The sequence below is a fragment of the Tursiops truncatus genome, chromosome 3 (genome assembly GCF_011762595.2).
Source record: "Tursiops truncatus isolate mTurTru1 chromosome 3, mTurTru1.mat.Y, whole genome shotgun sequence".
NCBI lineage: Eukaryota > Metazoa > Chordata > Mammalia > Artiodactyla > Delphinidae > Tursiops > Tursiops truncatus.
This window is the reverse complement of record NC_047036.1, coordinates 100,063,817-100,088,521: the sequence shown is the minus strand read 5'-3', so window position 1 is coordinate 100,088,521 and position 24,705 is coordinate 100,063,817. Positions and strand designations below refer to the sequence as shown.

Below are 24,705 nucleotides of genomic sequence, written 5' to 3'. Positions count from 1 at the left end.
GTCACTGTCTTGAATACAGAATGAAGCCAAAGAACTTAAGTCTGGTCTTTCATTACCTGGTCTCAATGCCTCTTTCTAATATTACATAATACACTTTTTCTAGGAGTCTCATATGCCATTCATTCAGTTTTACACAGAATTCCCTGAATAAATTTCCTATTCTCCCACCTCAGTATCTTTGGTTGGCCATCTGCTTTTAAAAATTTTATCGTGAAATGCCTTTCTCTAACTGGTCACCTACCTTTCTCACTCCCTTTCTCCCCAATCAAGATCTATTCAATTCTTGGTTTCTGAATGTCACTAAAATGAAACAAGGCTTCTCAGAGAAATGGCTGATTATGGATCTGAGGCAGAAAAAGTATAATCCCTGCAAAATTTTGCTATGCCAGAAAAGGAAGAACTAATTGAGTTCTCTCAAAAAGTCATAAAAGCTGGCTTAGAAAGGATACTACTGGTCAAATTTGGGTGTCCAACAGAGTAATGACAGCAAATTATAACCACACTGACCATATCATTTGTTGTTCAAACCAGGACCCATTTGAGAGTGAAATGAGGCTCTTTTAAAAATAATGCTGGGACAAGTGATGACTACCAGAACACCAAGGAAATCTAGTCATATGGTCACCCTAATTATAACACTTGACAATTCTTGCTACCTCCAGATTTCTCTTTATTTTCTCTTACAGCCACTTCAAGCAGGCTTTTACCCCACCAATGCTATTCCTGTTAAACTGACCAATCTTCACGTTGCTAAATCTAATGAGCAGACCTCAGTGCTCCTCTTACTCGACATATCCGCAGCATCTGACTCTTACCTTCCTTGGCCTATTACCAACTTTCAGTAAGTTAACTGCTCCTTTTTCCTTGATATACTTTCTTTATTTGACTTACAGGACCCATGCTATTGGTTGTTCTTTCTTAGCTTTCTTTGCTAGCTCTTCCTCTAACTAAATACCTTAACAGTAGACCAAGATTCTGTCCTTGGTATTCTTCTCTTCACTATTATCTAAGATTTAGTGATTTCATCCAGTTTCATGACTTTAAAGATCACATACATGTCAACAACTCCCAGAAGTCTCTTTCCAGCTGAAACCTCTCTTCTGCACTCCAGACTTATATATCAAACTACTTCATATCATCTCTCCTAACCCTTCGTACACTGCTCTATTTTTTCCACAGTATATCATCCACTAACATAATACATAAGTAGCTTATTTATTATGTCATCTTCCCCAATCCCCCAGAAAAATAAATTACAAAAGACCAGGAAATTCTATTTTTCCCCCCTCAGGTGTATCATAAGTGCCTAAAAAGAACATGTCATTTGGTAAATGTTCAAAAATACTTGTTAACAGAATAGATACTGAAGTTATTTTTACTTGTTAGACATTATAAATTGTTAAACTGAGTATCTCAGTTATCTCAGTATTGGGTATAGCATAAATCAGACCTGCCAGTAAACACTGCTCCTGTTCAGGAGCTGAATGAACTACAAGAGAGTACATTTAATAACTATGTCTTTCATCCAAGTTTATTATTTGACCAGGTTGATATGTGAATCTAAATTGCTATCACACCTAACACATAACTTCATTTAGGTAAACTAGTAAAATAATCTAAAAACTTTGTATCTCTTGATCCTGCAAGTATTTCCTTTATAAAACAAACACGATAAAGCGATATAAATTTAAGTCTCCATTCTTACCTTGTTACAGTCAGTCACTTTTTAAGACTCAGCTTCATGCTACAGAAGTTTTCCTTGAATCCTCAAAGCAGTACTAAGTGGTGCTCCTCCAATACATCTATCAGTGTTCTGTACACTGTAGTGAAACTGTTTACATGTCCATGTCTCTCATTAGACTATAAGCTTCTCAAGGGCAAACACCATATTAATTTCTATATATCTATAAACTAGCACAGTATTTGGCATACGAAGTACAGACCTAGTATATTTTTGCTGAGCTGAAATAAAGTACTTTGGACATGAGGATGGTTCTGAAATGACATTATAAAGATGTGCAAACTTTTCCGGCAAAGTACAGAACTAAACAATATCAGGTAAAACTTTCATTTTTTGTATCCTACAGTACAAACTAAAATAATAAGGATGATTTCAACACTGGTCTAAATTCACAATGCAACACGGACAATGATGATGGACTGTGTGGTATAGTACATCTCCAAAAGATCTCTGTTCAAGAACTCTGTCACTGAATAGTTTTGGCCTACCTTAAAAAAAATGGTATTGAAGGCAATGGCTATCTTGAATAATATTTCATCTATGCTATTTATATGGAGTGAAAGACTACAGAGATTCAAAATCTTAAAAGTTTATTAAAAGAGTACTATACTAGGAACACTGATATTGCATATTTTATTTAATCCCCACAGCAAAGAAGTCAGACATGAATTATTTCCAGTTTTAAAGTGAAGAAACAGACTCAATGACACACAATTAGTTAATGGTACGAAAACAATATCAACCCAACTTGTTAAAAATTTCAGGAAATAACACAAATGGCTTTATTCTTCTTTGCTGTTGTAATTATACCCTTCCTCATCTTAAAAGTTATCAACATACTGTTGATTTTAGTTCAAAAAACTCACTATTTGAAACTCAAATTCTTAAACCTGAAATTAAAAATGAACTAATAATAAAGTCTCTAGCATTAGTATTAGATGGAGTATAAGAAAAAGAAACAAAAAAATTACCAAACAACTTTGATAGAGATTTATCTTCATTTTGATTAGAAAAATTTAATGGTACTTTGCTATAACCTCTTTAAATATCTATTTATAATAGATGTGCACATTAATATTTGAAATATGTTACTGAGAGTCTTCTATTGTGAAGAATATCAGGCATTGTTTAAAAATACAAATAACCAGAAAGAGTAGAGTTTAATTTTCAAAATAACATGCAAATGACCTGACATAACACAAAGGAGCAAGCACTGCAATAGACTGTTAAAAACTGATTACCCAAATACTATACATATGAAGATGAAGTAGCAAGGCAATTTCTCCTCAGTGCTGTCGCTCTCAATGGCGGGAAAAATAAAACGATACCCAGAATCACTGCGGGACCTTTCTCAAATCGCACAAACATCCCATTCATTATGATGTATGTCCCCAGGCATGCATCTTCGACCATTTATCCTCTGCCTCCCCCAACAAAATCACTGTTTCAGAGGATGGTGAAGGCTGTGAAAATGATTCGCTCTGGTTTTGTTAAGAGCATGTACGAGGCGGTGAATTCTGCCTTGTTATCAGATAAAGCTACAGAAACTTAACAACAGGAATGCACAAAGTATGTGGAGGGGATATAATATTGATTGAAACATGTAGACAGAAATGGTCAGGAAGAGAGAGGCCAACTGATAAAAAAAGCTTTTAATACCCACAAGGAATCAGAACTGGTCTGGTAGACAACAGGAAAAGCTAACTTAGGTTGCTGATTATGAGGATGATATAATAGGAAATTTTACCAGTGTCAGGTTTTTGCTGGCAGCCAGTTAAAAGAATTACTAAATATCAACAAATAGTACAGTAGTCTCCCCTTATCTGCAGTTTTGCTTTCTGTGGTTTCGGTTACCCATGGTAAACAGCAGATCGAAAATAAAAAATTCCAGAAATAAACAATTCATAAGTTTTAAATTGTGCACCACCGTTCTGGGTAGTGCGATGAAATCTTGTGCCATTTTGACCTGTCCTGCCTGGTACATCAATCATCCCTTTGTCCAGGTTTCTTGCCCGTTAGTCACTCAGAAGCCATCTCCTACCAAATTGACTGTTGAGGTATCACAGAGCCTCGGAGTAGTGACACTGGCTATTCGATTATGCCAAAAAGAAGCGATAAAGTGCTTTCTTTAAGTGAAAAGGTGGAAGTTCTCGACTTAGTAAGAAAAAAATCCTAAGCTGAGGGTGCTAAGATTCACAGTAAGAACAAATCTTCAATCCATGAAATGGTGAAGAAGAAAAAGAAATTCAGGCTAGTTTTGCTGCTGCACCTCAAACTGCAAAAATCACGGATAAGTGCTCAGTTAAAAAAGGCATTAAATCTGTGGATGGAAGACATGAACACAAAACATGTTCCAACTGACGGCCATGTGCTGCACCAGAAAGCACTGAGCCTATAGGAAGACTGCAGCCAGGGATCCACTGAAACAAGTGACATTAGCTTTACTGCAAGTAAGGGATGACTACACAGATTCAGTAATAGGTTTGGACTGAAAGATATAAAAATTACTGGAAAAGCTGCATTTGCCAATGACGAAACCTCTGCCACATTTTTGGCAGAGTTAAAGGGGTTGATTAAACAGAGAGACCACATTCACATAACTTTTATTACAGTATATTGTTAAAATTGTTCCATTTTATTATTAATCTCTTATTGTGCCTAATTTATAAATTAAACTTTACCACAGGTATTTACTTTTAGGATAAAACATAGTACTTATAGGATTGAGTACTATCTGCCATTTTATGCACCCACTGAGGGTCTTGGCATGCCTACAGACAAGGGACTACTATACAGTCTCATTTTACTTCCAACTTGACTTTCATGTTTAAAGTTAAATCTTCATATTCTAAAAACTAAACGGAATTCATCTTTTAACTATAAATTATTTTCATCAAGATATGAAAATAATTACTGACACAAAAATAATTACCATTTCAGTGTGCTAAAAACAACTTGCATAATTCAATAGTCCAAAGATTTGCATTTCACTTAAAAATAGATATTAAGTAAGCATAAATGTCGTCAAATAATTTGGTCAAATGAAGCTCCAAAGCCACCTTGTCACGATATACTCCTATCTCTCACAACAGAAATACTTTTAGAAAACAGAAAAATTTTTTTTTTTTTTTTGCGGTGTGCCACCAGGGAAGCCCGAACAAAACATTTTTATCCTCGCCTCCCCTGATCTAAACTGTTCTTGGCACATAAAATGACCCACTTCTGTCATGTTCAAAGAGGCAGGCAGAGAAAATGAGACAGAGCAATTATATCAGCCCAAAGATTCTACATAGAACACTTCTGCACTCTAAGGAATAAGTCAGAGTGGACAGATTCTTTCATCATTCTAGAGATTCTCTTCTAACAAAATGGCTGGTTTTGGGGATAAAAGTTAACCATTTTGAAGTGGAATCCAAACATTTGTTTAAAAGGGCATTATTTCGTGGCAAATTTATAGGGAGTAAATAAAATACTTAAAACCACTTTATTTAGAATAAAATGTTAAGAATAAGAATAATTAGAAAAGGTGAGATATATATAGGTATTATTTTTTATTATTTAGTATATCAAAAAAAATGACAAAATTACAACTTGGTATGAATATATTATATTCACCTTTTTACTCCTGAATTTTTTAAATATACATACCCAATGCAAGTTTAGGTTTCCTTACCGAACCACAAAGAGTTAAGGAAACAAAAAAAAGAAACAAAATCTCAAATTTAATGAACAATTACATAAACTCACAGCACATTTTCCCCCCAAGAGTGTAGCACCTAGGAAATGCATCAAAAGGCCTTAGGAAAATTGTATTAGGTGACTGAGGCAGATTTTCCCTTTAATTTTAGAATTATGACTAAGATATAGGGAGGTACTCTAAAGGGTATAGGTATGTGTTAAAAGAGAGCAGTCTTTAACTGAAAGAATAAGGAACAATCATTCAAAGTCTCAAGAAAGTCAAACTATTTGTTATTATAAGTTCTAATTCCTTCAAAGTATTTTCTCTAGAACCTTCAAGTTTTCAGTAATCTTTTTCAAGGGCATATATGATAATAAAATACATACTTATTTCTTAAATATATTTCTGTGTGTTAATAATTTAAAGAACCTGCAGCAAGTAATTCTAGAATGTTACATTCAAATGTTTTTAAAATATAGTGCCAAACTGAGTAAGGAAAAAAAATGTTTTGAAATATAATCAGTTACCAATGCACAGTCCCAAGGGAATTGATTATTTTGGTATTTAGCTTCCAGATGTTATTTCTAAATGTTAAATGCACACACAAAATCCTTTATGGATAACAAGACACTGTATCTTTAGGGAGGCCCAACTATTCCAATTATATCAAATTAATAATAAATCCTATTTTTTTCCAAAAGGGGCAAAGATGATATATTATTTCACTATTGTTTTCACTTTTCAATTAATAGTGATCATTAAAAGCACAATGCAAAAGCACACTGATCATACCTAATTATTCTTGATAAAATTATGCACTTAATTCTTCTTTTTTTTTTTAACATCTTTATTGGGGTATAATTGCTTTGCACTTAATTCTTAAGAGAGGTTAGGTTAGTAGAGTGTTAAGAACATGGGTTATTGATTCAGATAGATTTGGACTGAATCCTGGCTTTGCCATGCTCTAGTAGTGCAACTCTGAGGAAGGCAATTAACGCTTAAATCCCCAGTTTCCACTTCAGTAAAACGGGGCTAATTAGGAACCATGAAGAGCCACTATGAAGATTAGAGATCATATATGTAGGCTACAGCAAAGAACATGACATAGAGTAGGTGCTCAATAAAAACTAAAATTATTATTAAGTTATTTATGAGCAGTGTTCTTATATCTGAAATTGAGCTTCCTAGTGCTATAAATAATATTTAAGTCTGGGAAGTAAAGTTGTTACATGACACAGTATCCTTGCTATATAATTGGGATTCAATTAAATACTATCAAGGAAATCATATCAATTTGATAAATCAGTAAAATTTAAATTTTAAAATTTAAATTTTAAAAATTAAATTTTTTTATTAAACTTTTCCAAGAAACCTTCCCTAATTACTAGTTAGAAGCAACCTTTTGCTCTTTTAAGATTTTCAAAGACCCTATCATAACTTACCCAGTTTTTAAAACTGTGCATACCAGCTCCTTTCTCTGATAGTATATGATTTTTGCAGAGCAGGATCAATGAATCACATAGCATATTAGCTTCCATAAAGATAACCTTGATAAATGTCTCCTTAATGAATGAAAAAATTAAGCCAGTAATTGCTTTCTAATCAGGGATCTCACCTCCAATCTTGTTTCCTTTTAATCAATCTTCCACTCTCCTCCAAATTTCTCTTTCTAGAAAACACATATGATTATTCAAAAACCTTTGATTACCCACATTTCCCAAAAGGCTTTCAGTTGTAATCACATCTTCCATCTAGCCACTATCTTCAGCTATTTGTTCTTCCTCTCAATCTATATTCCAGCCACAACATTAATTCATTAATGAAATACTTGCTGAATGTGTTTTATGTCAATTAGTGCACTAAGCACTGGAGACAGAAATATTCTATCCGTAAAAAAGTCATATAAAGAAATAATTACAGTTCAATGTGCTAAATGAATACTATTATAGCCAAAGAGTCCTAAGCAGCCCTTCCAAATCACACAATGTACTTGCAGACCTATATGCTCTGTTCTTGTGCTCTATTTACCTAGACTACCTTTTCTAAAACAGAATCATACTTATTCTTCAAGTTCCAACTCAGTGCCACACATTCTGTAAGATCCTCCCTAAATTCTGTAAGTAATGAAATAAATTGATCCCTTCTCTAGGTTCCTACAAATCTTTGATTGTAACACGGTATGGTATATATCATACAGAGACTCATACACTTGTTTCCCACAGAACAGTATGTTCCCTGAGAGCAGAAACCTATTAATCTACATACATAATAGGTTCTAATTTAAAACGTATTTAACTAACCTGAGTATATGATATGATTTATAATAGCTGTACTGTAAATTCTTAATCATCTTTTTATTTGTACATTTTTCATTTTTGGTTGGAAATTTTATGAGTCTTAGAAGATATATGATCATTAATAAACTAGGAGGCTATCTTAGATTGTGATGAACAGAAGAATAACTGTAGTTACTGATTGACTACCACCAAAACTCATAAGTTCTACTTTAATATACTGAGTTTCAACAAAAATCAAGAATTAAAAAAGTGAGAATTTCTCTCCCTACCTCACCCATACATAAAATTAATATGCCTTGTAAAGGGTTTAGTTCTTATAGAAGGGGAGAATAAAAGAACTACACATTTTCAATGTAAATTGCTAAAAAAGCACTTTTAATTGGAGCAATCACTACCCTTGGGATTATTTTTATTTCTTAGAAGACTACATAGTTTATATAATTTAGTGGCAGGTAGAGAAAAAAATAAAATTCTTCACAGCCAAGAAAAAAAAACAGAACATTTACTGAGTTTTTCTCGTCACAAAATACTAACTGAGTAGCAAAACACTAACATGAGTTATTCTAACATATAGAATGTTTATGTTCATAACATAAAACATAAAGAATACAGAGTTTCCATTACAACAGAAATCTAACAACATAAAACATATGTTCAAATTAAGGAGTGTAAATGTTTAAAAATAATCTATCTCCATTTAACCCAAAATTCACGTGATATCGCAGTTGAATAAAAAGAAAATCCCATTTAAAAAAAGTTATTTACTATTCTTATTGCTGCTTTTCTTTGGGGCCCTTTGTCTCCCACTGTGTGTTTCCAACAAAATATGTTGTAATATTTGCCCCTTTTCTTAATCACCACATTATTCCATATTGGAATTAGGATAGTAGTATTAGTTGTCCAAATTTTTTAAAATTAGAAGTTGAAAAGGGCTTTGGATACTTTCACAGTTAGTAGGAATGTCCTGCCAAGATTGTAAGTTCAAATTTCCAAAATTACAAAACTTAAAAAATCAAATCAAAACAAACAGAAATAAGAAAAAAAAATTTTGGAAAAAAGGCTCATGTGATACTCCTTCCTTCTTACCCCTAAATCCTGTTTACACACTCAGTAGCCTTTGAACTAGGCTTATCTGGACTGAAGCAATTCCAAAGTCAGTTTTTTATTTTAAAATTAAATGTATATAATGACTCAGTAAATGGTAAGAGCACTTCATCACTTTTACCAACAAGGACCTGTACCTTTTCCTTTGTTTTCAAATAGAAACAATAAGGTTAAAAAGCAGAGAATGGATACCACTTTTATTTGCTACCACTGCTCTTATTTAAAAGACAAAAATATTTTAAGGTCACCATAGACTTGATATAACATCTTTATATCAACACAGCTTACAATGAAAATTGTGACCCCTACACATTAAAAATGCAACACTGCTAAGGATTTTAGGATTATGAGCTATTCAAAATACTGGCTTAAAGCTGCAGAAACCACATGCCAGGAAAGCAAACTAGAATTCCAATGTGATGATCTGTTTCTAAACACTGTTGCGTGAGTGTGAAGAGAGCGGTATATACTGACCCCTTGCCCTTTTCAAACACCACTATGATTTCCTGTTTATCATTTCAAATGTCACAAGTTGAGTACAGAAGGATATTAAATCAGGGCATCTTGCTTTGCCTTCAGAGGCAATAAAAGTTCTCCCTTAAAGAAAACTGAATTAGAAGTTAACTGCTCTTAGAGCACCGGCTAAGCTGGCTATAAAATGGAGAGCCTATTCATTCTTCTGTTTCTGATAATTAACATTAAAACCAACAAACAAAACATACTACCCTAAGTTGAAAATTTTTATTGAGGGTCTTTAAAGTTACCCTAAAGGTTTAAAGAAATTCTTTATTACTTGATTTCTATAATGCATTAGAGAAAAATACTCTAAATTAAAAGTACAGATATATAAAAGAGAATTATAGGTTATATAGTGCTGATCTTGAAGCTATAAAAGACCATAATGTGGGTATGCTCAATGAGTATGGGGAAGCAAACAAGAAAGAGAAACATTATGCCTCTTCCATACTTGGAACAGTGTTTGCAGCTTTTAGGTTTCAGACGAAAGGAAGAAAATATGAATGTGGAAACAATTTCAGACTTTTGAGATTTAAATATACTTTAACAGAAAGAAATAGGACAGGGAAGGGGAAGGAGGAGAGAAGGCATGCTTAGGATCACATGAGCAAGAACAAAACCCTTTCTAATTCTATCAGCACAGTTCTGCAAAGTATTCTAGACCACAGAAGAACAACAACTTGAAAAATTCATCAATAATTAGGATCTAATAAATGAGCTTACACTTTAAAAATAATATTGCTAATTTTGAAAACAAGAACAACAATATCAACATAAACACCTAATTCATCACTCTGTTCTCTTGAAATAGTCTCTTCACTTGGTTTCCTAGATACCATACTCTCTTGGTTCTCTTTGTCTGCCTACACTTTCTCAGTCTCTTTTACTTATTCCATCTCTCTAAGACCTAAATTTACAGTGTCAGTGTCGTGGGTGCTCAGTCCTCTTTTTCAGCTATTTACAATTACTTTTAACTTTCGCTACTTCCATTTCTGGGTATAACAGACTAAGGTACTAACAGATAATATGATTAACCCTTCCTCCAAAAAACAAAATAAAGCAAAACATGAAACCTGGACACAGTACAAAAAAACCTACCTGAAGGTAAAGCAGAATAAATGAAAGAAGACAGGCTCTGATGTAGAGTCTAAACAAACTAGGGTAAAGATGGGAAGCTATATAAATAAGACATCATCTCTTCAGAGTGCAACCTAAGACTAACTGCAGTCTGCATGGTTCAGGAGCAGTGGCTGAGGAACACATGGAACAGTGAAGCCTGGGTACATTATCCACTTAGAGAGCAGGGGAAACCCAGCAGGGAAAGAACCACACAAGGAATCCCTAAACTTAAATAACTCATCCAAGGAACAGATCCAAAGCATCTCACTAAAAGGCAAAAGATCTGAACTGAGGCTAGAGGTGGTGTCCAAGAAACACTGTTTGAAATTAAAGCCTATTCCAAAAGTTAACTGATAAAGCCACCACTCACTGGAGAAAAATAACCAAACACAGAATCTCTGCTTAATCTTCATAATGTCCAGAGCACAATTCAAAATTACCCAGCATATGGGAATTCCCTGGCAGTCCAGTGGTTAGGATTCAGTGTTTCCAGTGCAGGGGGCACAGGTTTGATCTCTGGTTGAGGAATAATTAAGATCCCGCATGCTGCGCGGCATGGCCCCAAACAAAAAAACAAACAAAATTACCCAGCAGATGAAGAACCAAGAAAAAGAAATATCTTTTCTTCTCCACAAGCACAAATGGCTATTATCACTATCCTCCATGATATTAAAAAAAAAAATTCCTCTCAATGGATTAAAATCTTATCAGAGAAATAAAAAATCCCAGCAGAGAAACAGAAACAATAAAAAACTGTTAACTGATTGAGGCAAAGAACATCAGTCACTGGGTGAAAAGACCACAGGATATTCACATAGTCTCAAAGTTATCATCTCACAGATTACTTAACAAATGCAAACAGAAAAAGGTAACTTTAAAAGGGAGGAATCTGGCAGACAACATCTAAACCAAGTAACTGGAACTCACCATTACCAGTAAAGGGACAAACATGTATGTGATACAATGTATTATTACTGTACTGTAACATTACAATTTTTCTATAGGTTTGAAATATATTCCAAAAAGTTAGAGGGAAATACAAACAAAAGGAAAAAATGCCAAAAGGCATACTATTATAAATCAGAGAGGGGAAGAATTAAAACAGCTGTCTTGGGATCTATTCATGTCCCTTACCAGGAAGAAACTGAGGGAGAAGTAGGTGATGGAGTTTAATCTACTTGTTAATATGCTGATAACTGGTTCTCCTGGTAATTATGCTAATGATTTTTGTTAGGAGGAAAGTCCTTAGCTAATGAATGCTCTCAGTGGGATGTCCTGTTGTTAAGGATGCTTACAGTAAACTAACCCGGAATCTATGAATTTATGAGGGATAGCACATTGGAGAATATCATGTAAGCTACACAACCTTGGGGTACAGAATGCATAAGTTTCAAAATCTAAATGCTCGCTGCTATTAGGTAATACCTAAACTTCCTCATTTAAAGATCTCATCTACTCTGTGCCAGAAAGTACATGTCTGATGCAGAAAGGAAGGACCTATGGAATCATGGAGAGTCCTAAATCTCTCCTATGTTCACCTATGCCTTCTGATTGCATCTATCTTTGAAACTATTAGTAAAGCTGGATTCTAGGTAAGATCTCTAATATATGAGTCTGAGTTGATGATATGATTCTTTGGATTGGCTTACAAATAAAAGATGAAACTATCAAAAATAATTACAATCTTAGAATAACAATAGTATTAATACTATTACTTTAGTAGAATAAGTGAATTAAATGTTAATTTGACACAAATAATTAACACAGTATACTTTCAGGACAAATAAGGCATCTTTTACCCTGTGGCAAATTTCTTTTTAAGCATTCATAATGGAAAAAACTTAACAAAATCATAGTATGTGAAATTACAGAGAAAAATCTCAATAAATTTTTGAAAAGCATATATAACCTGAAATACCATAAAATTCTAATTAATATATGACTATATATGACAAACATGCAACCAAGGGGTGTGTGCAGTCTAGAACACGTCTAAATATGTCCTTTAAGTTAAGACTTTGCCTACTTTAGAGTTGTGAAGTTCAAATGATATGATATAGAGTCGACCCTTGAACAAAATGGGTTTGAACTGCATGAGTCCACATACCTGAGGATTTTTTTCAAGAGTAAATACAATAGTACTACACAATCCAAGGTTGGTTGAATCTGCAGATGCAGAACCACAGATACTGAGGTCCCACACTAATTTATACCCAACTATTACCCAGATTTTCAACTGTACAGAGGGTCAGAGCCCCAAACCCCATGTGTTCAAGGGTCAACTGTAGTTATATTATTTTGATAATGTATTACTTTACTTTATTTTATATAATGCTTCTAAAGATCATAATCTACACCATTTTCCTATCTGTGATCCACTAATGACAACCATTTAGAAGCAGGCCATGATGGAGCATGAGATAAGGCAATCCTAACAGCTGATAAAGCTCAAAGGATGCTTTTAATAATAGAGAGTAGAAGATGTAAAAATAGAAAAAAAAATGCAACAAAAGGTGAAAGAGGTTTAAAATAGAGAAGTAAAAGGTAGCAGGCAGAGCAAGATCTCACATGATATACAACTTATCACTGCATAGGAATATTCAGCATAAGGAAAATTAATGGCCTCAGAGAGGACAAAGTAAAAAAAAACAAAAAAGAGGTAACTGGGTATATTTAGCTGTAAGGAATTAAAGAATCTGAAAACTTGTTACACATCTTTGGGCCTTTTTTTCCTAGTGGGCAAGTTTCACGCTTATTATATTACTTAATCCAATCTTTAAGAAAGTAGAGACTAGATATATTTCAGAAGTTCTCATCTTAATGAAGCAGCACCGTGAAATAGCTAACAGTATCAGCTTTATAATTAGTTACAGTTAGTTCACCACCTAACAACCATTTGACTTTGAACAAGCTGCTGAACTTCTCTAAGCCTCAGTTTCCTATTCTGTAAGATAGGGATAATAATATCTATTTCATGAGATAGTGAATATAAAACATACAATATAGTGCCTGGCACGTAGTAAATAATAAAAGCTAGTTATATTACCTTTATTGTTGAGAAAAAGATTTCTTGGACATTTTGATTAATTTCACTGTATGCTTTAATTTTACCATCTCTCTCTCTAGCTAAATAACTTAGGGATCTGTAAAAGTCAATAAGCTACTTTAATATCCAAAGAAAAAGGAACTGTTTCAAAAGGCAGGGCATATACTAGTATCAAAGTTAAAAGTGTGAATACTATTAGAAAAGGTAGCAAAGATTTCTTTCGTATTTATACATTACAGTCTATAAAACTGGAATCTTTCATTTTATAGTATCATAAAGATCGGGCCATTTTTTTTCCCTTGGCCAGAAAAAACAAACTCCCATTTCTAAAAATATATCAGGTTTTCTTCTTAAGGAAGTCTTCTTGCAACAAAATACCCTATTATCATATAAAGCAAGTATAGGACAGTATGTCATGAACAAGACTAAAAATGTAATGGTATATAAGCCAAGGAAAAAATTCATTTGGAAAAATGAGTAAGAAGAGGTTTTTCTCCAAATTTAATTGAGACTGTGAGCTTTCTGTTTTGTGACTATTTCTTTGATACTCCCATGTACACAATAAACACTCCCTTAAGAAATTACAAATGACCTTTCAATTTAAAAAAGTGCTTTATGTACTTGCTTCTTTTAGAAAAGTAGACCAATTTTGTAAAAGAACCACGGATGAAGAATGAAATTTGACATGTAAGGAAAGCAAACATATAGGCTTACTCTTTTTCTGGTTTTTATACTTAGATTTAATCCAGTTTTTAAATACCATTACAAAAGGAGTTGAAGGCAGAGTATCCAAATAAACCACGCTAACCACTGACAATAACTCAAGGAATATATATACTATTAATTTTATGAATTCAAGGACTATACCAGGCTAGGAATTTTAGCTTTATACGAGGCAACAGTTCCATAGTGGTCTTTTATAAACACAAGGAAAAACAGAAACAAAACAAACAAAAACAATGATCATGACATAGTAATCTTGTAAACCTATGAACTTTAATTATCACTGAGTCTGATTTTCTACTGCTGATTAGGTTTAAGAATTACAGAAAATAAGTTTCACATATAGATAAAATAGGACAACTTTTCTTTCTAATTAACTAAATTAAATTCATTATTGAGAGTTATGGAAGGGAAGTATTTTAAAGATTAATGAATACCTTTTCTTCCCAAACTCCTGATATACTGTACATAGGCTTATTATATTATAAGCCATCCTTTCCATGGTAAAATAAAATCAGCAATTATATGGTAGCTCAAAGCCTCTGAATAATTTAGGACTACAAAAATGACTATTCAGAAGAAATTACAGGGAAAAATTTAGGTAAGGAATGTAATTTAGTAAGGAGCTTGGTTAAGAGAAAGTGAAAAACAACGGCATAAACCATAACTTCCTACCTTAGTGTTATCCTCAAAAACAAAAATCTCTAAATATTTTATTTCTCACAGGAATTTTATGGAAAAAAAAGAAAAAGTCTAAATGATGTGTAATACAAAGTGATACAAATAATAATTAAGAGTCAAATACAGAGTATTTTGAATGAATGACTGGACAACAAGGGTATTAAAACTTATGAGATATCAAATGGATTCCATGAATTTTACAGTCCTGTGAAAATAAACTTTAAAATCCCCCACAAAAACCATACCTCACACCAAAGAATCATGTCCTACATCGGTTTCTATTCAGATTAACTATGATAACTCTGTCTTATAGGACACTTTATCATCCTTCAAAAGGAAAAAATTGTGAGAAGCTTTGATAATCTAACTCAATTAAAATATTGTTAGAGATTTCTCTTGCTCTTTTATCTATCTCAAAACTTAGAAGTTCTACCAAAATGTAATAGTCAAACATACATGCAAAATGACCCTGCAATTAAGGTAATTGCTGGTACCAAATGTTGTTTTTCAGTACTGCAATAAAACAGTCTCCCAGACATTTAACAGTATGTCATTTGGTAAATGAAAGTTTCCACAAAGTAAGAACAGAGAGAAGACCTAAAAATTATGCTAGTGAAGAGTTTGGCTGAAATAAAACAAAAATATGGATCATTTTGGTCCAATACTAATTTTATTTCAAGTTACTACAGAGCTGAATAAAATGCTGACACCACCACACAAAAATTTATTGAGTTGGCAATAGGCAAAGCATGATGTCAGCCACCAATATCACCATCCACATTACCAAACAGCATGAACTTAACTTAGATTTGATCTTAACTTAGACTTCATGTCTAAAGTTACAGTAAAAATAAAAATCTTAGGTATGAAGCATTATTAAACATAGATGAGTTTAGTTTGGCATAGTTTTGACTCAAATTAGTCTAGTACTTTAAGAACTTCAGTAAAAAACATAGAATAATGCAAACAAACATATTACAATTTTCTAAACATGCTACATTCTTCACCAAACAGACCCACACAAATAAGTCTCCGTCAACTCACAATTATATTCAAATAAGTAACACCAAACACACACAGAATGCAGGCTGACAGGAGACATGGAAACACACATATATACACATCCACACAATTTCTTACCTTCATGGCATGAATTTCTTCGAGCAATCGTTGTGCTCGTCTTTGGTTTTTCAACAGTGCATCTTCGGTACCCCTGCAAAAGACACATTATAATATGTGGCCAGAAAAACCATTTATTTTAGACTAGTATCATAATGAAAAGTCTCTCCATTTCTTTTAGAAGAGTTTAATAACTCTCTAAGTAACAAACATTCTGTTATCCTGCACTGCCCTCTCCCGCATCCGACACATACCCCAATTCCATCAACAAACCCAAGCTTTTGGCAAAAATAAGCACTGTCCAGGTATTATATTATGACTATTACCACTGATAGACAGTTTGCCTTCTAATTCCTTAATGGGAAAGCCAAATAATACTTTCTAATCAATTGATTAATAGCACATTGTATTTCATGTAAGTTTTATAAGCTACAGTTAAGTTTCATAAGCTACAAGGTTGGATATAATTTTATTAAATGAAAACTGTTCTCTGGAATTAAATAAATACATAAAGATGTTAAATACACGATTATATCAGAGAGAACGGCTATCTTATGAAACATTTACAAAAGAAAAAACAAGAAATTAATCAGAAACAAAACACATTTGAAGACTTTGTAAGTACTCATGCTTAAAGCATAAGAACTATAAATAACATACTTTTTCTCTAATACTAGTGATACCAAAAATACAAAACATTATTTTTTCAAAAAAATTAAATGGAACAGAATGTTTTGATAAACACTTCCAAAAGGTCCTAAAGATTTCAAATTAATTATCAATTCAAGGAATAAGGTGATATGAAATCTTTATAACTGATTAAAGGTATCACTTGATTTGTTAAACTATATCAACATCTTAAAAAAATAACTACTAATAACATAAAATACATGAATAACCCCAAAGGATTTTCACTTTGAAAAAGCCACAAGAAGAGTTTTGAGAAAACAGAATTTATCATATATTTTAATTGAATATGGTCCAAACTATGTAAGGACATGCTGACAGAGCACATTTTCTCTCACTCAGATCCCATCTACATATAAAACAAAGTGCTGTATGAGTAAGACATTTAATTACTCCTCTAGGTCCTACCCTCAAAGTTTGTAAATACTGAATAAAGACAACTTTTGACATTTTATTAGTCATAGGACCATGACTTTAAATGACTAACTTTTTTGACTTCAGTCTGCCAACACTCCTGACAAGTTTTCGGATAACCAAAACTCGGATTCTCTTCACTTCTTTTCTCATCTTCACAACCTTCAAGGAATAAAGCCAAAATTAGAGAGATTCTTAATTCAAGAAGAAACATACCTTATTTTGAGTATCAATATTATAGAATAAGTCTACCACTTTAATCAAAGCTTTATTTAACTATACTCATAGTTTGATGAAATCAAACTTCTTCCATAAACAGTGAAGGAATAAGAAATCAACATTCTAAATATGCATCTGAGGATTTAGGAGAAACAACTTATTAAAAAAAAAAAATCACAGCATTCCCAGTGGCTAGTATTTTAAATTACACTTATATCTTGTTGGGCTTGGAACATAATAAATTGTGAGCTCCCTGACATCAGAGACCACCACATTTATCTTTGAATCCTTGTGGTTTAAAACAAAGCTTCACCCGTAATTGTAGGAATTTAATTTACTGAATAGGCATTTGTATTAACAAAAGCAAATGCATGAAAGTGACTTTATTTTAATTGTTTTTAGCACACCCCTTTTATTTATATTCAGTAACAAATTATTTCAATAACTCAAAAAACACAAGGGCACACACGCAGGTGCGCGCGCGCGCACACACACACACACACACACACACTTTAAATCGCCCCATTACAGAACAATGCTGAGGTCTAAGAACAAAAAAACAGAATTATTGGCCAAGAGATACAAATATTCCAATGATAAAGAACCACATGTTATAATAGTACTTAGTGCAATGGGATGCTATTGAGTTTACCTTTTATCTATCACTGTTACGAGGCATACATCTTATAATTCCTCCTGTAATATCCTTCACCCCTCCTCCACTTCAGGAACTACATGAAATTCAGTTCAGAGATAATCGCTCCGGTGAAACCTTCAATGACTTCTTCAGTTAGATAACCATTCCATCCTTGGAGTTCCCACTATACCTGTAGGTAGCACCTACCACTGTACTGTCACTAACTGCTCATGAGGCTGTCTTTTTCTACTGTCTAAAATCTCCTGAAGGGTAGGGGCCTTGCAATATTTACATGTTTTCTGTGCCTGGCAAGAGTGCTTAGCACACATAATCCTCAAATTCCTCTTGCCAAAATAACAGTATCACCATCATTATGTTTTTACAAGGCTCTTGTATTTAGCTGTTACCTCTTACCCTTCATTAATATCTTTCACCCCCTTATCATTGACAATATTGGCAACCAACTTACAATTTCTCTCCACCCTAAGTTTTGCCATTATTCTGGGTGATGTAGGTGTCTACTTGAATAACCCACCCCAATATTATATCCTCACTTCTTGACTTCCTCCTTTCTAATGACCTAATCTATTCTATCATAGCCACCCACTTCCATGGTCACACGTAGTTCTAGTCATTGCTCATAACTATTCCATTTCTAAAACCATCAATTCAAATACTCTGCACTGAGATCACAACTTCTTTCAGCTTGCTTGTTCAACCCCACCCACCATAATGGTCTTCGAGTTTACTGGAACCACTAGTTCACTGACCCCTATACATTCTCTCAAATGATTAGTCCTTTTCTTTTTAATTTTCCTTCTCTTATCCAGTTTAGGTACATAATCAACACTTGCCAATACCTTAAACTCATCCCTCTGGTTAGCAATCCCCCTAGTGAACCCTGGATAAAAACAACATTCTGAGTTCTTTTATCACAGTACCCCAAGAGCCAGGAAATATCTGAGGCATTCTATCTACTAGATATTCATCATAACTAACCTCAAATGGGTCCTTACACTTCCTAGCAATCCTATTATACATATATATTTTGGTCAATTCACTTTATAATGACTATTTTAAATCTGTGTCTGCTTTCCTAAAACATCTAACCTTTCTCTTCTCTCTTTTTCAATTTCATGGAGAAAATAAACATCAGATGGGAAACATCGTCTTTCTACTACTATGAATGTAAATTTACTTGCATCACCCATCCTCCTCTATTAATAAAGTTACAATATAAGAAACATCCCTGAACTTTTCTGAGGTTAATCTTTTAACTGTATTTTGGATCCCATCCTCTTCTGCCTTCCTATAACCCTTACTACAAACTATCCATTTACTCTAGCATTGTCAATCTCTTAAATGGATGTTTTCCACTAATCTTTAATCATGTTTGAGTCATTTTCATTAAAGAAAAGACAAACAAAACATCTCAGTACAAAGTTCACTAGAAGCACCCTCTCTCAACTGCCCCAGAGTCAAGCTTTTGGAGATGTTCAAACTCACCATCTCCTTATCTGCATGCCACATAAAAATTCCCATCAGTCTACTAAAAGTTGTCAAAATGATTTCTAGAAGTCACCAATGATGTCTACAAGTCCCTGAATCCAACAAGAATTTTTCAGACTTCATTTTGCTTGAAGTCTCAGCAGCATTTGATACTGTTGAACACTTTCTCCTTCTTGAAATACTCTCCTTTTGGTTTCCGTAACAGAATACTATCCTGGTTTTCCTGCTTTTTCTCTAGCTACTTCACTTTGGTCTTCTATGAAGGCACATCCACCTCTAATCAGTCTTGAACTGATTAGGCCAGCTCTTCTTTTCAAGATATACTTTTTAGCCCTAAGTGATCTTATGTGTGTATACAGTTTTAATTTGCCACCTAAACAAAGATGACTTGAAAATTCCTACCTTTACATGAGATCTCCACTTTAGCTCCAGACCTAAATGTGTAACTACCTACTTGACATTTCAAGTATGCTTAAAAAATCACCTCCAACTCACACCTGAACCCACGTTCTTCACTCCAAACTGGATCCCTTTTTTGGTGTTTCATATTTAAGGGAATAGAACAATCCTTTCAGTTATAAACCTAGGCTCATTATAGGTAGCTTTCTTTTCTATATCCCTCACAATGAATCTATTATCAAGTCCTGATAATTTTATTTCCTAATTACCTCTCAAATTGTACCATTTTTCTTCTATCTTGACTTCTTGGCTCTCTTGGCTGAGTTACTGGCAACTGTTTTCTCAATATCCATTCCTGCCCTTCTCCAATCAGGTACCCACAACTCAATCAGAATACATTTTTTAACACTTAGATCCAATTGCTCTTAGAATGGCCACATGGGCCATCTTTTACTTCATCCTCACCATGCTTATAACTACCACCAAATCTTTACACCTGCTGTTTTCTCTGATAGGACTGCTTTCTCTCCATGTTAGCTTAACATCTTATCTTTCTGATTTTGGCCCAACTGTCATTTCTCAATAAAGTGTCTCCTGGCCTCCCTCAGGGGTCAAAAAGTGCTTCTAGAATTATCATGACACTTATTTTAAGTTTAATATTTTACTTTTAATCTGATTATGCTTAATGTGTCTTTCTCCCACTAGGTTATAAACTCCACGAAGGTCAAATATCTGGTTTTATTCAACATTGCATCTTAACACCCAGCATAGTAGATGGCATACAATAAGTGTGTTCAATAAATATTTGTTAAGCAAATGACCAGAAAGGGAGCAATACTCACTTGTTCATTCACTGTTTCAAAAGAGTAATATAATAACAGAATGTAGAGTAATCAGATTTCCACTAGATATGTTAACCTCTTTGAAATTTGTTTCAAAGTTAGATCTACTTAGGAAAAAAATCATACTTGCATAAACAAAAGCCATTTAGACAAGGTTTAAGTGGAAAAATGAATTGCTACATTTCATAAGCGGCATAATAGGGGGTTATGATACATTTTTTGAAAGTTAAGTCATTCATAAAATAAATAGCAAGTAATAAATTATGCATTAAAATATAGTAACAAATATTTCTAATTGCTGTAACCTGTAGGTGCATGACATGATTATATACTATTTGCTAACTGCTCTTAACCAAACTTGATTAATAAATTGCAGTGGGCAGAACTGGTCCTCAGTTACATTTCAATCTTGGGAAAGCTAGACTCCAATTTTAAAATTCCAATTTAAGAAGTACTATGTTTGTCATTACTGCATAAGGGAATTCTGAAAAGCAAAGGGAATGCTTCATGTATTTAGTTTCATGCCAATGCCAAAAAATGCTTTTCTAGCTTATTAACTTTTCCAGTATTTGTTAAGCTTAATATACTAAAAAAATAAGTATATTCACTTCATGTAAAAATGAAACTATTACTTTTATTTTCCTCACACTGCCTGCCCCAAACACCTAGCTTTCTCCAAGCATTTAAATTTATTTTTGTAAAACTGACAAACAGCTACCAGTAGCCTTTTAGTTAGGATTTAAAAGGTTGCCAATTCATTTGTTACCCAGGAATTATGAAGCTGGTTGACAGATAACCCAGATGTCAACAAATAGGCCTAAAACACTCAGTATTGCCAGAAGGCCAATGTACTGCTTAAGGGCAACATGCTTTGGTGAATTCTTCAACCAAAAGCAAATAGAACTGTCATTGTTAGAAATGTGAAAAGAGTATAATATTGTTCAGGAGGAAAAGAAGGAAAGAGAAATAAAGTAAGCAAGGACAAAACAGGCAGAATAATGAAATGTGCTGAAAGAGAAGAGACAAAATGAAAAAGAAGTGGAAGGGAAGAGTTTGAAGTCAAAAATAGAAGGACAAAACTCTGTAGGTCATCATTAGCAAGACTGATAAGTCCAAGCTGAGTGCTTCCAAGCTGCAAAAGAATGCATTTAATAATATATAAGAGGACAAGAAAAAGAGGTAAGACACACACATCCACACCCACACAAAATACATGCACTGAAAATGAGGTGTCGCCTAAAACCTAGGCATAGAGATGCCCTCAGTTAACCTGGCGAAATCTGAACACAGTAATGCAACCTGGATCAACTCTTAGGTAGACAGTACAAAAATACAATCATAAATAAATAAAAAGCTAATATACCTGACTGGGAAAAGAACATGTGAACATATGGGCAAGAATCAACTTAAAACACAGGAAAGGGAACCACAAAGAGCAAAAGCTGGCAGTGTCTGAATCAAGAAGATTCCAAAGAAAGGTTCCCCAGCTCAAAGACCTGGGAACTCCAATTTGTACTGGAATAACTCAATTATGGGGACAGATGTATCACAGCCCAACACTGAATCATGCACCTGAAACCCTTTTTGTGGCTCTGTACTTCAAGTAGCTCCTGTGGATCAGTAGACAGGAAAAGAATGTGTTTTACAATGTGAGCATTAGTAGCCACATTAGATATATTTCTCAATAAACTAGTTTTGTTATGTATATGGTCTCTTAAAAGTTTATGGTTGATATCAATTTGCTTTTGAGAGAATACTTTTTTGAGAATACTTTTGGAGTGACAACAATAGCAAGTTTCTGATCTACAAAGCTGAGAGCAAACTTTGGTTCACAGACAAAAGTAAACGTAAATGTTACCTTGAAATGAGTCGTAGTTGGCTATCTGCTAGCCAGTCAATTAGCCAACCTCTTTTGGTAATGTACTAACTTTGCTACACATATGAATTAACTTATAACAAAAATCCATGGTTATTAGAAAACAATTATTCTAAGAGCTAGTTGCTCTAGAGAAGCCTGCAGTGCTAAGAAAAATCTGAGTGTATCTCTGTTTCTTAGAATATATTAAAACTTCTGCTTATTCATTACCCACCTGTCAGACTGGCAAATACAAAACAATATGACAACACATTCTGTTTGTGAGACTGTGAGGAAACAGGCACTCTCATACATTGCTGGTAGGAATGCAAATTGGTATACTCCTTCTGGAGGAAACTCTGGCAACACCTAACAAAAATTCTACTTCTAGAAATCTGTCCAGAAGACATACCTCCAGCTATAGCAAAAGGCTATGCACAAGACTATTCAATGCAGCATTTTTACAAAATGTTGCATAAGAGATAAAATATTGCATATAAATAAAGCATAAGCAATGTACCATTTTAGATCAATGCAGGAAATCTGCATGTATTATGGATAAACACTGTCGGGTGAAAAAAATAACTTTTTGAATTATACATATGATACTGCATTTATCCAGTATGATACCACACATGCAAAGTGTAAAAATATACAACACAATACTATACACTGGGTATGAATATGAAAATTATAAAAAATACATATGAGAAAACACACTGAATGAGTAATACTTCTAAGGTGGAAAAGAAGCTGGGTGGAATTAAGCCTTACAATATGGCAAAATATTGACACTTGCTAAATACAGAAAACAGATTATAAGGACATTTGTTTTATCATTTTCCATATGTTTGAACTATTTCATAGTTAACAATATTAATTACAGGTTTATACAGAGGACTTCTAATTTGGCCATTTGGATGATAATTTACTACTGAATTATACTTTTTATTTCTGATGAGCAACAATTTTAAAATTCTAGAGTGCTTGGTGATTATCTACAACTTGAGCATATGCTGCCACCTAGCAAAACTTCCCAGAATTGTTTAACAACCAAACAGAAAATGGTTCTCTTCTGAAGGATGGACCCTAGTTTACTACTTCAGTAAAGAATTATTAAAAAGTATCACATATTTAATTATGAAACTGGAGTTTTGCAACTTCAGAAGCACGTACAAACACAATTCTTGACATTCTTATCTTTTACAAATAAGTAAAGGCAAATCATTTTGTTCTCTGGCATTTTAGTTTCTACCTTTACTATCTTGCAGGACATGGAAAGCAATTTTCTAATGAGCTTCTTAATAATTTGCTATCAAGAATAAAATAATGTCAGTTTCATACAGAAGCCTTTGGCCCTACTGTGGAATTAGAGTACCAGATTAGAATGTTTCACCTCCTAATTCTGATTTTATATATCACTGCTGCCTAAAGAAACAAATGACTGAAGGAAACCCAGCTCTAGTTTTCCAAATTCTTTACTCATTAAATGCTTCCTGTTGTTTTCAATTGTGCATCCCTTCTCTGGTTCTAATGGAAAGGGAGAAAAAAGTCTTCATTTAGCAGATTTCTCCCCCTCATCTTAACATTAGGTGATTCAAGTTGAGTTAGCCATACTTTTACCTGCCCAGCAAGTATATGGTACTTATTATACACAAGGTACTATGTTAAACATTAGGGAAGCTGCTATAATAAATCAATTAAATATTCTCTCTTCAAAGTCCACATGAGTGCTTGTGAAGATAAAATATGCAATAAATAATCATAAGATAAAGTAAAAAGTAATACTTTATTTTTAAAAAAAAGTAAAGGTAGAATTTTACATTATTTCAGAAGAATACATGTATTTTAAGAACCTAGAGCCAGGAAGTGTGTTATAAATGTCAGCCTTTAGCCCTGGAAAATTATTTAAAAAAACAGAATTAGAGCTGAAGACATTGAAAGTTAGCATAATATAATAGTTGTGTCTGCAAGCTGGCTTTTATCTTCACAAAAGACATTTTGGGAAATTAAATATACTGTAAATTAGCTGGCCACATAACTTTTTAAAAGAAAAGACTATAATTAAAAATTATGGACAAAGGATTCCAATCAAATTAATCACAGATATGAGTACCA

The 24,705-nt window shown here is 33.5% G+C and overlaps 1 protein-coding gene across 4 annotated transcripts in view; it reads right to left on the bottom strand.

The window, feature by feature from the left end:
* SRFBP1 (serum response factor binding protein 1) overlaps window positions 1-24,705 on the bottom strand; it is a 59,335-nt gene that overhangs the window by 31,596 nt on the left and 3,034 nt on the right. For all 4 annotated transcript variants that reach the window (XM_033853107.2, XM_073802435.1, XM_073802436.1 and 1 more), the window contains exons 2-3: window positions 17,200-17,288; window positions 16,047-16,119 (exon numbers count right to left, since the gene is read on the bottom strand). In XM_033853107.2, the coding sequence (XP_033708998.1) occupies window positions 16,047-16,119; window positions 17,200-17,288 (162 nt within the window). The remainder of the gene's footprint in view (window positions 1-16,046; window positions 16,120-17,199; window positions 17,289-24,705) is intronic.